Below are 14,330 nucleotides of genomic sequence, written 5' to 3'. Positions count from 1 at the left end.
CTACAAGCTAGGAAGAGAGCACTCACCAGGAGCCAAAATTGCCAGCACCCCTGATCACAGACTTCTAGCCTCCAGAACCAGGAGAAAATAAATGTCTGTTGTTTAAGCCACCCAGTCCATGGCATTTTGTTACGGCAGCCTGAACACACTAGGACAATTCAGGATATTGTTTATTTCTATAAAATGGGTATAATATCTGCCTAAACAATTTAATAGGGCTTCTTTCATGAGAATAAATGTAGAGACGATTGAAAAGCTTAAGTATTACATAAATATTATTACACATATATGGAAAAAGACTTTTTAAATGATAGTCCAAATGACAGCAGAGTATTAAAAAAGTCCTCTTTCAATATAAACTGAATTTAAGATGAGAAGACAGAGTACCCAGGAGAGGCAGTAAAGTAAGTGTTACATAGAGAAAATTCTGTCTCTAATATGATAATGTTGGACCAGATTATTTTCAAATCCCTTCTGGCTCTAACATTCCATCACCCTTGTGCTATGCATCAAGATGAGACGACATACTAAAAAGCCAAGACTTATGAGATAATATTCAAAGTATTTAAAGGGCCCAGGCCAAAATACACTGACAGCTGACACTTCCAAAGCTTTCATTTTAGCCAAGCATATTAACAGAAAATGTGGTAAGTCCATTAAGCCTGATCTATTCATATACTATTTTTAAGTACAATTTTTAAAGTTACTGATCGCCTAAGAAGCATTAGCCATTTTTACAACTGGAAAAACTGAAATTAACAAAGGTAAAGCAACATGCTAAAGGCCAAGTTTACTTATTAAATCCCTTGCCACAAATTTTTCTCAAGAATATTTACCTTATGCTAAACTATCCTACTATATCCATGCCTTTATAATATAAAGGCTTTAGCATTTTTGCTTGGACTAGAAGCTAGAAATATGAATATCTTAATTTTTAAAAAATAAAATAGTGTATTATAAACACTAAAATTAGTTTATATTATAATACCTTTCAGGAATGTGTTTTGGAATTTCAATATCAAGTGACTTCATATGTAAGAGTTTGATCCCTGCTTCCATCTTGTTTGCTGCCACTACATCACAGGCAAGTTCATACATGGTCTTGGATAACTCACAGGCGTACACTGAGTGCGCTCCAGCTTTTTTAGCAAACATGCTACAAGGGGAAAAAGTGCTCCATCAAGAAAAAAATAATCCACTGCATTTTTTCAAATTTTAATAGAATTATGAGGCTTAAACATCGTTTTCCTTTTATTCTTAACAAACACAAGCATTATTCATTCTGCTTAAAAAAACGAACTAATATTCTTGTCATGAAACAAATCATATAGTAAGTCATGACATCCACCCTATTAAGAGACACAGCTGGTGTGAACAACAACGTTAATAGGCTTTAACTTAGACAACTAGATTCAACCAGAATGTTAATGCAAAAAATACTTTTAACATTTATTACTCAAAATTTCAATAACCCCCAATTTTTCTTCGTAGTTATGTCCTGTTCCTGATGAAAGTTACAGTGAAAAATACAATAATAGTTGCATGAATAATCGTAATAAGATTATGAGAAATAAATTGAACTCTACTTAAATTCCACTGTTCAATTTTTCAGATTTGGTAAAATCTTTAATTCACATCACTATACACACATATATAATTAAAACACTATTAGAACAAACCTTAGTATTCCAGTTCCTGCTCCAATATCCAAGACACTTTTGGACCCCAAACAAACTGCCTTCTGGATTGCTGCATTATAAACTGTATTCCTTTTGGTGTCATTAAGCATGATAAAGTGCCAGCGTTCCACCAACCAGTTTGCAACACGATAAAAATTCTCCTTTGCATCATTGAAATCAGGGTTTAGCTTCACTGCTTTATGAAAATACCCAGCTGCTTCATCTCTAAAGCCCATTCTGGAGTAAAAAATGGCAGACAAAATATTTAACTATATGGTATCAGTTACAGTGCCTTTGTTCATGCCACTCATCTGGCCTGAGAATCCCTCACCAGCATCCAAATCCTACCCAACCCAAGTGCCATCTCCTTTGGGAAGCCTTCTACAAGGACTGTAACCCTCAATTACTTCTTTATTTTCTGAACCCCTGTTAGTTATGCATTCCAGGACACTAAAAAGTACTTGACTATAAGTTACTATTGTATTTAAGTATAGTGGAAGCTCTCGGAGTCATCCTCCATTTAACCAACTCATTAGAACACCAGTGCTTTCCAAAAACCATTCTCTCTGTAAAACATACTAATTCCAATGGGTAGTAGGCTCCTCTCTGGTGTGACTGCATAACTTTTCTCTCAGCAGTTGAGTGAATGGTCATCAGGAGTCAGTTGTATTTGGGGCCAGACCAGTTTACGCCAGTTGCACTTGTTATTATAATTACATATTTTAATTAAATATTACAGAAATTAATTGTATATGATTGCAAAAAGAGAGCCACTGTTTCTAAGGAGAATAAGTTAAATGCTTTGGAAAAAATCAAAGGCAACCCTCACCCAAAAAATGCTACTGAATTAGATGTGAGCAAATCAACAATAAAAGACGGGGGAAAAAACTAACAAACCATCTGGAACAGTCCTTCTTAAACTTTCTATGGTGAAGAACTTCTTTCCTCTTTTTAAAAATATCTAATCACCAATCTACTCCCTGTGACACAGAATAATTCTTCACAAGTAATACTGAAATCACTGCACACCTGAAGAGATGCTCCCCCATACTATTGCAAATCACTTCATCATCAGGAAACAGTTCCAAGGCTTGCTCATAGCAACCAAGTAAGTCTTGTGTTCGATTGAGAGAATCAAGCTCTTCAGCCCATCTGAAGAGTGTATACTGAAAAGTTTCCTTTATAAGAGAGAAAACAGTAAATTAGTCAATTACATAAGTGATAAAAGACTATACAACACAGGTTGAAGATTCCACAGAGAATAGAACTTACCTATTATTAAATGATCACCTTAAGTTTTATTTAGCTTTAGTAGGCACTGTTTGCTAAACAAACAAATGCGTAAGGGAATAAATTTTACCACCTACAGTGCAATAACACATAGAATTAGACAGTTTGACTACTCTCTAAACTCTCTCCATTCTTAGCTGTCATTATCACATTCCCCACCTACCTCTTTTTTGTGGGCTCCAAGGTTTTCAAGAGTTTGACCCTGGCCCTCTTTTCTCATCCATCCCCAACGTATGCGTTGATGGATGCTACATCTGCATCTCCAATCAAGGCCCTCTCTTCAGAACCTCAGACTCACAGATACAACTTCCTACTAGTCATCTCAACCAGGGATAGTACCCTCAGCCATCTCAAATTCAGCTCAACTTAAATATTTCCTGAACAACCAGTGTGCAAAGAATAGCAATGAACAACAGAAATCCTGTTCCTATCCTCACAGAGCCCTTGTAGAGAGAAATTTAACACACAGATTTGAAAAAATTCCAAATTTTCTAAACTGAACCCATTCTATTCCTCTCACACAGGAGATAAGGTTAAGGTACCATCCAACCTCAACCTACAAGTCACCTTTATAATGCTACCCGAACTCCATTACAATTAGTTTCAAACCCAGCCAATTCTCTCAATAGGTTTAAACCTGTCACCTCCTCTCCATCCCCACTGTTACAACGTAATTTGGCCCTTGTAACCACTTTCAGGACTACAGCGATAGCCTTCCCACTGTCACCCTAGCTCCAATCTCACCTCCCTCCAGCAATTCTCCACATTGTAACAGAGGAGAGAGGGAAGGCTTTAGCCATTCCAGCTCTATCATGAACACATTTTACATCATCTTCACATATTCTATACAAAAGAGTTGATACCTGAAACTGAATCTTTATGGAGTTTACTAGAGAGAGAAGAATAAGGAAGAAGATTCTAGGGTGTGAGGGGAAAAAAGCACAAACTGTATGAAATGGACCTGGGGATCCATAGGTAAGTAGGCTTGGTGCAGCTGAAGTGTGGGTATGGAGAGTAGAGGGAGTAGCAGGAAATAAGACTTAACAGACAGGTCTTTCACAAAGGCCCACAGAAAGAAAGAAATACGGACTTTGTTCCACAGGAAACGGAACTAGTTACTGAACCCTACCGAAGGCGAGACATTGAAATGCGAACTTTAGATGTACTTTCAATACACGATAAATACAAGAAAGATATTGTCCCTGTTTACAAAAGAGGAAATTAAGGAACAAAGAATTGAGAGTACACTGTATCTCAACATAGCACCTTCTCCCCCTTGAGGCCAGCTGGTCCTGAAATATACACTAAATTTATGTGAACTACAAACCTCTCCACGCTACAGACATCTAGTGAGCAGAGGTCAAGGATGCTGTTCAACATCCTACAATGCACAGGACAGACCTTCACAACAAGGAATTATCCCACTCAAAGAGTCCTGAGGTTGAGAAACCCTGGATGTAATAAACCAAGGCAGACTGAGGCTGAAAAGTGAATGCAGAATTAAGTTAAATCATTTTTTGAAATTAAGATTCTAAAATAACTTGAAAAAATTTAGATTCTAAAATAACTCTACAGCATTTCAAGAGAACTGTCACAAATAATCCAATAATTGAAGTTTAAAGAATGCGTTATCAAATGATTATTTTAGGCTAACTGCAAAAGAGATTTACTGAGCTACAGAAACCTACAACATTCCTTCTACATACAGTACGGACAAGTGCAAAGGCCCTGAAGCAGGGATATGCTAGAATTAAATATAGGAGGAGAGAGAAGATCATCTGAGGCCTCCTTTGTAATATGGCCTTTGGAATTTCGAGTGAGATGAAAGTTTCGAAATAGAGAAGTAACATCATTTGACTTTCGTTATGAAATGCTCATGCTGGCTGTGTTGAGATAGACTTGAGAAGAAAGTCTAGTTAAGAGCCTACTGCAACAGTCGGCAGGAGATGACTGACGCTTGAACCAGGGTAGCAAAGGAAGAGGGGGTGAGAAGTGGTAAGATTCTGGATATAATTCGAAGGTGGAGCCGACAGGATTTTCTAATGGGCTGGTGGTGGATACGAAGAAAAGAGTCAAAGGTGAACAGTAAATATTAATAGCAACGACCGGCCACTCACTTCAGTCCCCCTCTCCCAACTTAATGACTTATTTAATATTTTAAAGAGAAGAACGGGGAATCTGGCAGCAGGTGAGGGAGTGAAGGGCCCCCTTACCTTCACGTCGTCGTTCAGCTCCGGCGCCAGGCTGAGCACGAGGAGGTAGTGGGCATAGGCCGTGCCGAAGTCCTGGGCGCCCAGGCAGTGCTCTGCGCTCTGCAAGGACCGCGACACCAGCTCGTTCCGCCCGGCGGCCCCAGCGCCACCGCCAGCATCCCGGCGGGGCCTGGCCCGCGAGTTCGGCATGACCAAGCCACCGCCCTAAACTCGCGCTTGGATAATCAAAGGGAAGATGCTTTGGGAAAGGGAACGAGAAAACAGTCTAGATGACTACGCTTCCGTGGGGCTACCGAGAGCTCGAGAACCGACGCAAGAAAGACAGCCCCCATGCGCGGGCGAACTCGCTCTCCTTCACCAAGCGGAAGCCCCGCCTCCTCCCGGCCAGGCAGCCTCCGCAGGCCGTGGCGGGTACACACCGGCGGCGCACTTACGCATACGTCAGCGCGCCCGGCGTCGGCACGTCGCGGCGCCCCGCCTCCCCCGTCTCCCGCGTTGAAGGAGTGGTGCGGCGGTGGTCGCGGCGTGTAGGTGTTGCAGTCCTGCTTTACGGTTCTTTTCGGTTCTGTCGAGCTTCTCTTTTCCCCGGCAGAAAGCCAGAGATTTGTGTGCCTCTCCCCTGGCCTTTGGGAGTGTGTGACTTTGGCTCTAAGACCCCAGTCTGCAGACCCCGTCAGCGCGAGCTGCGCCGGCCCGGGAGGGACGTGGGTGGGCACGAGGAAGGACCGTCAGGCATCTGCTGATGCTTAAGACCTCTGGAGGCACCAAGTCTCAAAATGGCAAGACTGGAAGGAACGCGGAGAGAGCTCCAGCAGCTTAGATACGGTAGAGGAAATGCTTCCACAGGCATTATTTTCAGTCACCCTCACAAAATCCTGTGCCGTGGGCCCGTGGACCATACAAATCCTAAAGAGGGAAAAGGGGACATTCTGAGAAGTCGCTTGCTCAAGATTACACAACCAGTTAGTGTCTCAAACCCAGGGTTCCTGGCTGTGAACGAGTTTAGGGTCTATTTCACGGTCGGATGTATCGCCGCTGGGCTGTGGTTAGATTAATACACAGAAAAAGGTTTTCTACCTTCAAGTGTGCCCCTAAGGGATAAATACAAAGCTTTTAAAAGTGGGGGGGGGGGGGGGGGCGGAGTATAGGAATTACAGCTGAAAGAAGTCTGTCTCTGGTTTCAAACATGATAATGGTTAATATTTTACTTAACAAGAAACAAAAAATGGAGCATTTTGCGTGTCAAACTGACAAACTTTGGGGGTTGCTCCAATTCTCTGCGTTCTCTTTTGGTTTGATTATCTGAACTACCCTTCTGAGCACCTACCTGTGTAAATCCTAATTAATTCTTCAAAATCCAGCTCAGTAGATTGTTACCTCCCCTAGTTAGAAAATTCCTCAAGGGCAGGAACTATTTTCGTAACCTTTGCACCTAGCAGAGCCTAGGTCAAAGTAAGCAATTGTGTTTGTGGGGGGTTTTTGTTTGTTTGGTGAGGAAGATTGTCCCTGAGCCAGCATCTGTGCCAATCTTCCTCTATTTGTGTGTGGGACACTGCCACAGAGTGACTTGATGATTGGTGTGTAGGTCTGGGTGTGGGATCCAAACCTGCGAACCCCAGGCTGTGAAACCAGTGTGTGAACTTAACCACTACAACTCGGGCTGGCCCCAAGGACTCGTGTTTTTTAATTTGAGTGGAAAGAACATTCGCCATGTGAGGGAATGCAAACTGATGCAGCCACTATGGAAAACAGTATGGAGATTCCTCAAAAAATTAAAAATAGAACTACTGTCTGATCCAGCTATCCCACTACTGGGTATCTATCTAAAGAGCTTGAAGTCAGCAATTCCAAAAGTCCCATGCATCCCAATGTTCATTGCAGCATTATTTACAATAGCCAAGATGTGGAAGCAACCTAAGTTCCCATCAACTGCTGATTGGATAAAAAAGATGTGGTATATACATACAATGGAATACTACTCAGCCTTAAAAAAAGAACAAAATCATCTCATTTGCAACAACATGGATGGACCTTGAGGGAATTATGTTAAGTGAAATAAGCCAGATGGAGAAGGACAATCTCTGTATGACTCCACTCATATGAGGAATTTAAAAATGTAGACAAAGAGAACAGATCTGTGGCTACCAGGGGAAAGGTGGGGTGGGGGTGGGCACAAAGGGTGAAGGGGTGCACCTACAACACGACTGACAAACGATAATGTACAACTGAAATTTCACAAGATTGTAACCTATCATTAACTCAACAAAAATTAAATTTAAAAAAAAACTATTGAGAGTATTGCTCCTTTGTTCACAATAGCTTTTTTCGCCCCTCGCAACCAAAACTGTGACCTTTAACTACCTTTGAGTGTCTATTTGATGCCTTCATTTATATGTTCTTTTTCACCCTCTTTTAGGGTTCTATAAAAAACCTCGCTGATGTAGAAAACCGCTGCTGACTTGGAGGCAGGTTTAATGTGGTTGTCTTTCACCATGTTCTGGGCAGCTTGTCAACAAACCACATGTGCCAAACAAGGAAGCAAAAGCAACTGAAGGGCTTTCAGTCAACTTTCTGAAGTGCAAAAGCTGAAGGTTAACGGGAGGGAAAAAGAGCTCACAGGAAGTTCATTAATAAGGGATAGACAGCTTGCTGGACACAAGATATCTTGTGTTTATGCCTTCTGTGGAGATTCGTATCCTTTTGTGTGACCTAATTTGTTTTATTTTGTGGTTTGGAGCCTTGTTCTCAACTGTGCATTTTAGGATCGTTTGGGGAGCTTTTAGACAATATCAGCCCCTGGGCCTCATATCCAGAGATGCTTTTTTTTTAATTGGCCTGGGGTGGCGTCTGGGCATAAATATTTTTGAAAAGGTCCATGGGTGGGTCTAATGTGCATGCTAGGGGTGGGAGGTATGGGACAGGTTTCTATAAGGGTTGTTAGAATATCTTTAGTGTTTAGGGTATGTAGTACTAGGCATAAAGGCAATACAGGTAGTGGACATATAATTTGTTTATGGCTTAACAAGAATTGTGAAGATTCTCTCAACTAAATTCTTTTGAATTGAAGTGATTGTTACATGATGAAGAATAGAGGGTTCATCATACTGAATTACTTGTTAGAGAGAAAATTTACAATTGGACCAACAAAACTCTACAGCCATGGACCAAATGCTTGGGCATTGAAATGTGCATTGATGCATTATCACTGCTAAATATTCTCAATTTCTTCAGTCTTTTTTATCTTACTACAGTTACTTTTTTTGTTGTTTTATAATAGCCCTTTTCTAATTGTTGCATGTGCATTTCAAAATGGAAAACTCTAATAATGGCCAGACCAATGGTAAGTTCAGAATCTGAGGGCCTATAATAATGTGACAGCAGAGTTCAGAGACAGCATGAGAGAAATCCTTTTATTGAGTGCTACTCTATACCGAGCACCATGCTTGGTTCTGGAGAACCTGCCTGAATCCCCTGCTGGAAATACCGACCAAAGTGTTGGTGCAGGGAGGGACTCCAAGTAATCTGAACAGAGTGTGTCCTAACAAAGCATTCAGGGAAATGCTAAAATCCACTAGGGCGGAAAGAATCTAAACCTGGGAGTCATCTCAACTCTTTGTATTCCTCTCCCCATTCCCCATCAGTCACTACTAGTCAGGGTCCTTAATTCAAGAGAGTTAACTAAAGGACTATTTACAGAGGTGAGGGAAGTTAAGAGATTCAACAAGATTTGTGACGTACCCAGAGACTAGCAACAGCTGGAAGCTGTTACCATCCCTTGTCCTGAAGAAGCAAAAGAGGACTGTATTACCAGAACCCAGAAAGAGTTGTAGCTATGGAAAAGGGGCCACCTAAACGGAGGTGTGGCCATAAGTTGAGGAGAGAATTCCCTGACCCTTTTCTCCCCATGCCCTCCAATCTCTTACTAATGTCTCTTACTAGCAGAACCCAATCCAAATAACCGGCCAGTAAGGGAGCTTGGATCATACTGACAAATAGAAATGGCAAGTAATAGGATATATTGGAGTATATGAGGAAGCCATTTGGTGTAAACCTAGTTTGGCCTGACTTTGTTTTTCCAAAAGGGCCTGACATGGCCCTTGAGCATGCATTGCATGTCTGCTTTAAGCATTTGCTATGTCCCAAAGACAAGAACCAATGGCCTTAAGGTAAAGGTGCAACTTCCCCTGACATTGGCATTTCCTTAAGGATAAGCATGTTTCTCTAGGCTGGGAACTGATTGCTGGGCTCACCTGTGACCACCCAGCTCAAGACAACAAACCTGTCACTCTGCTTTGTCCTCCGAGACAGCAGACCTACTACCTTCTGTGTCCATCAATGGCTGTGCCAGCAGAGCAGTCTTGTGACTATTGTAAAAGGGACAGTTCAATCATGTGAAACATGCTCTTTGAGGGTATATACTGTACATCCCACTTCTTTGGTGCCCTTCCATCCTTGGGGAAAGAAGGCCCTGGGCTAAGCTAGTCCTCGCATTTTGGCTCACAATAAACTCACCTCAATTTTCATTTATAGATTGGTTATGGATTATTTGCATCGACAATACAGTCCATAGAGTCAGTCCAGGGCCCTGAGGGCAAGGCAAAGAAAGGTAGAAAATGGTTCTGTAGGGCAAATGGAGAACAATCAGCATAATTACCAAGTTTTGCCTCATTTGCTTACTAAGTTTTGTTTTTAATTTGCCCTTCAATGTTTATTCCCATTGCCTGTGTTCATGTTCTTTTAATTTTTCACCTTGTCTGTAACAAAAGCCTTTTCATCCTCCAGTCTTCAGTCACACACCCCTTGAATTCATCTTTCATCTTCCATGCTGTAGCTAGAATGATCTAAAATGCAAATATCCCATTCAGTGGCTCCCCAACACCTCTGGCTGTGTATTATACACTTTTTTCTTATTTGTATGTAGAATTTCCTAAATTCTAATTAAAGGTGTAATTGTCTTTCCTTAGAAAAGGGGAAGCAAGAATCAGGTTGAATGTAAAAGTTTTCACACTGAGGATATCTGGTTTAGAATGTACTATTTGAGCAAATGAATTAAAGATCATTCAAGATTCTTCCGTGGCTAAAAGCCACAAGAATGTTTAGTTATAGTGCCCTCCCTGGGCAAAATAAAATAGATGAGCCAATCAGAATTGACCCATACAAGTAAATAAACTGAAAAGGACACAGCTTCAACTTCCTCTGTGGCAACTCTGGAGGATCTGGATCATCAAGATGCAGGCTTTCTTTTTGAATTGTAGAGATGAGACAAATTGACTTTAAAAAGGCTAAGCCTTCAGTGACGCAGCAGTTAAGTTTGCACGTTCCCCTTTGGCGGCCCAGGGTTTGCCGGTTCGGATCCCAGGTGCAGACATGGCACTGCTTGGCAAAAGCCATGCTATGGCAGGCATCCCACGTATAAAATAGAGGAAGATGGGCACAGATGTTAGCCCAGGGCCAGTCTTCCTCAGCAAAAAGAGGAGGATTGGCGGCAGATGTTAGCTCAGGTCTAATCTTCCTCAAAAAGTAAATAAATAAATAAATAAATAAAAATAAATAAAAAGACTAAGCCCTGGGGCCAGCCCCATGGCATAGTGGTTGGGTTCTGCGCTCCCCTTCAGCAAAAGTCCAGTTTGCAGGTTCAGATGCCAGGCGCAGACCTATGCCACTCCTTGGCCACGTTGTGGCCACAACCCACATGCAAAGTAGAGGAAGATTGGCTTGGATTTTAGCTCAGAGTGAATCTTCCTCACCAAAAAAGAAAAAGAAAGAAAGACAAGACTAAGCCCTGGTTACAGGCTATGCTTGCTGGAATTGGCCTCTTACACCTTTTGATAAAGGACTCTCCTTAAGACCTACTTAGGGCAACATTGTAGCTCAGTGATTGTGAGATCAATACTGGAGCCAAACTGTCTGGATTTGAATCCTACCCCTGCCACTTACCACCTAGGTATCTTGAACTAGTTACTTAACTTTTATACCTTAATTTCTTCATCCATAAAGTGAAGATCATACACTACCTATCTCCTAGCTTTTTTGTAAGGATTAAATGAGTTAATGTACTTACAGTGCCTGAAACATATTAAAATTTCAATAACTGTTAGTTGTTATTGTTACTCCAGCTTCCCCTGCAGGGAATTCTAGTGGTTCTCACAGGAGCCAGACTTCCACCCAAAAGAAGCCACTATCTGCTGCCCGTCTTGCAAGTCTTATACAATGCTTGACTCTCAACACCTATAACAGGGGCAGGGTGGGGGAGGGTGAGGCAAGAAGTCTTTCCTCCTCTTCTACTGCCTCCCAAATAAACTGACATCTGCCTTGAGAGCCAAACAGTGAGGACTTAATTTGGTTTTTTCCCACAGTTGAGTTAAGGAAAGGGAGCAAATATAGTGTTTTTATTGGTGAAATAGACCTTATAGGATAGATCTTAAGCTGTGATAGCAAGCCCTCAGAAGGTTCTTTGAACTTGATGGAAAGCAAGTGATCAGTGTAGATACCTGTGACCTAGTTTTTGTGCACAGTACTGGTGGGATGTGAGCCAGATCATAAAAAGCCATGTGGGCTGGGGCCATCCCCATGGCCCAGTGGTTAAGTTCAGGGCACTCTGCTTTGGCTGCCCGGGTTCTGTTCCTGGGTGCAGACCTACACCACTCATCAGAGGCCATGCTATGGTGGCAACCCACATACAAAATAGAGGAAGACTGGCACAGATGTTAGTTCAGGGTGAATCTTCCTCAGCAAAAGTTTTAAAAAAAGCCATGTGGAAATAAAAACATTGTCTCATCTTGTGATTTGTCCTTAGAGTTCGCATGAACTGTTCAGTTCTCATGCTTTCCAAGCCAAAGACACCCTCTCTAACCTGTTTATTTGTATGATTTTCATAAGCACCCAACACTTTCAGGTAAGAGAAGTATTATGCAAATGATGAGAGAAAGGTTAGCTGTGCAGCTCTGGTTGAAGTAGGTGTCAGAACCAAAGCACAGTTGGCCTTCCGTTCCCCTCCCCCACTCAGTGAACTCTGAGGGGCTTTGCTGAGCCCATTTTGAAACTGTCCTATTAATTAAGCTTAATTAATTAAGCTCCTTAATTAAGTCCAGGCTACATGATTTGGCTCCCACTTAACCTCTCTAGCCTCAATCTTCAACGTTTCTTGTTTTACTACCTCCATTCACACTTTTGCTAGGGCAATCTTCTCTTCCTATAACGTTTTCCATCTTAGTTTGCTCTGCTCACCGTATATTATCATTACTCAGTTCAAGATTCTCCACTTTCAGAGGAGTTTCTTTGTTGGTAGTTTAGGCAAAGTATTCTTTGATTTCTTAGAGTCCCCTATGCATAACACTATCTTAGCATTTATCCTATTGTGTAAAAGAAACAATCCGTCTTCCTGACTATAAAGTGAGTTCCTGGGCCTCAAGAAGTATGCCTATTCATTCCTTATCTCCAGCATTCAGAATAACAACTAGTCTGACGAACTGAGCTGAAGGCAGTGGCAGGAGAACTAGAGAAAAAGGAAGATTTGGAAGATGTATAGAGAATCTAATCTACAGGACTTGAAACAATGGTATGATAGGAGTAGCAAGGACTTAAGAAAAGGGAGAAAGTGAAAGTGATGCCAAAAAGTTTTAGCGTGAGCAACTAGGTACATGATGGTATATGATAGGAGTACAGGCAAAACAAAAGACAAACAAAAAATAGATTTGAAGAGAAAGATGAGTTAAGTGGCTGTGTTTGAGAAGTGAGTGGGACATCAAGAGGAGATGTCCTTTGAGCAGATGAGAAAGTGTCTAGAGCTCATGGTCAAGATCTGGTCTAGAAATGTATTTGGAGGTTTTAATTATGTTGGTAATTTGAAGTTGTGTAAATGGTCATAATTCTCCAGGGAAAATTGTGTAGAGGGAAGAAATACGCAAACCAAAATGTTGAATGAAGAGAGAACAGCAAAGCCTCTGATTGGGAGAATCTCTTGAAATCGATAGTGGAAGAAACTAAGATACTGAATAAGATGGATCATTTTGTAGAAATGAACTTTTCCAAGGAATGGCTTATAAATGAATTGCCAGTGGGATGAGGGTCTCTCCTGAATCCAATGAGGGCAACAGCATATAGAATAAATAAATGTAAGGAATGTGAATAAATTCTTTTTCTCTCAATATATTAAAATTCACCTTTATGATGAGGATTTTTTGGTGACTCATTTGAAGTGGGAATTGGAAAGTTAGAATTTATTGGTGTTTCTCCAGGGAAGTCTATTGAATGCATTGAGTAATTCAATATTTAAGTAATCTAATGTTTTACCAGCCAGCATCTCCCCTCTCTTTCTCTGGAAACTGCTTCTACTAGTCACTGTCACTGGGTTATGCTACATAATTAAAAACTCTGAATGTTCAGTTGCTTACAAAACAAGACTGTTTATTCCTTATGTTACAGGTAGATTACAAGTTGCCTACAGAGCTGCTCAGGCTTTGGAAAGGCTCCGGCTGTGCACCATATATCATCTCCTTCTGGATCCCAGGTTGAAGAAGCAGCTCCTCTGGGGGACCTGCCCATTCTCATGGCAGAGGCGAGGAGGCAAGGAGCTGCTAGGAAATCATGATGCCTCTTACAGCTTCTGCACAGGTGTGTTGTATGTCATGTCCTCTCACCCTCGATTGGCCAAAGCACATCATATGGCTAAGCCCAACCTTAGTGGAGAGGGTATATATACACTTCACAAGGAAAGGGGCACTTTAGGTCACATATACATGGAAACGGAGGAGCAAATAATTGGGGACAATAACGCAGTTTACTACACTGTTCCTCTGGTCAGCTTAAACTCTGTGGCTCCTGTGGGAAAATTCTGCATCCTTACATGTTCCCAATCTTTTGAATGCAGTTGATTTCTTCAGGGTTGAGCACATAACCCAAACATAGCTCTTCCATTTTCTAAGAGGAATTGAGGGGGGAAAAAAAAAGTAGACTCTCTGGTAGCTAAGCTGTAAAAGTATAATGCCCAGGAGTTATCAGTGACCATATTCCCCGCTCTGTGGAGGAAACCAGGCTGCAGTGGCAGAGAGTAGAGCTGATACACAGAGGAAAGCCAAACAAGGACACACAGGAAGGTATGGCATTTCTGCTCATCCTATGCTTTGGTTGTTCAGTCATTCCTTGAATC

At 41.5% G+C, this 14,330-nt stretch overlaps 1 protein-coding gene across 3 annotated transcripts in view; it reads right to left on the bottom strand.

Moving 5' to 3' along the window:
• The window catches only part of PRMT9 (protein arginine methyltransferase 9), a 32,543-nt gene extending 26,923 nt beyond the window's left edge, over positions 1-5,620 (bottom strand). For 2 of the 3 annotated variants that reach the window (XR_011537762.1, XR_011537761.1), the window contains exons 1-4: positions 5,183-5,384; positions 2,709-2,857; positions 1,680-1,916; positions 989-1,156 (exon numbers count right to left, since the gene is read on the bottom strand). Coding sequence is in view for 1 of the 3 variants with exons in the window: in XM_008527441.2 (XP_008525663.1) it covers positions 989-1,156; positions 1,680-1,916; positions 2,709-2,857; positions 5,183-5,371 (743 nt within the window). In the remaining 2 variants the exon portion in view is untranslated. Of the gene's footprint in view, positions 1-988; positions 1,157-1,679; positions 1,917-2,708; positions 2,858-5,182 lie in introns of all 3 variants that reach the window. The other variant, XM_008527441.2, reaches the window with a different exon arrangement.
• Between the last annotated feature and the right edge of the window lie 8,710 nt (positions 5,621-14,330).

This window comes from Equus przewalskii, chromosome 2, assembly GCF_037783145.1.
Source record: "Equus przewalskii isolate Varuska chromosome 2, EquPr2, whole genome shotgun sequence".
Classification (NCBI taxonomy): Eukaryota; Metazoa; Chordata; class Mammalia; order Perissodactyla; family Equidae; genus Equus; species Equus przewalskii.
This window is presented reverse-complemented; position numbering and strand designations above follow the sequence as displayed.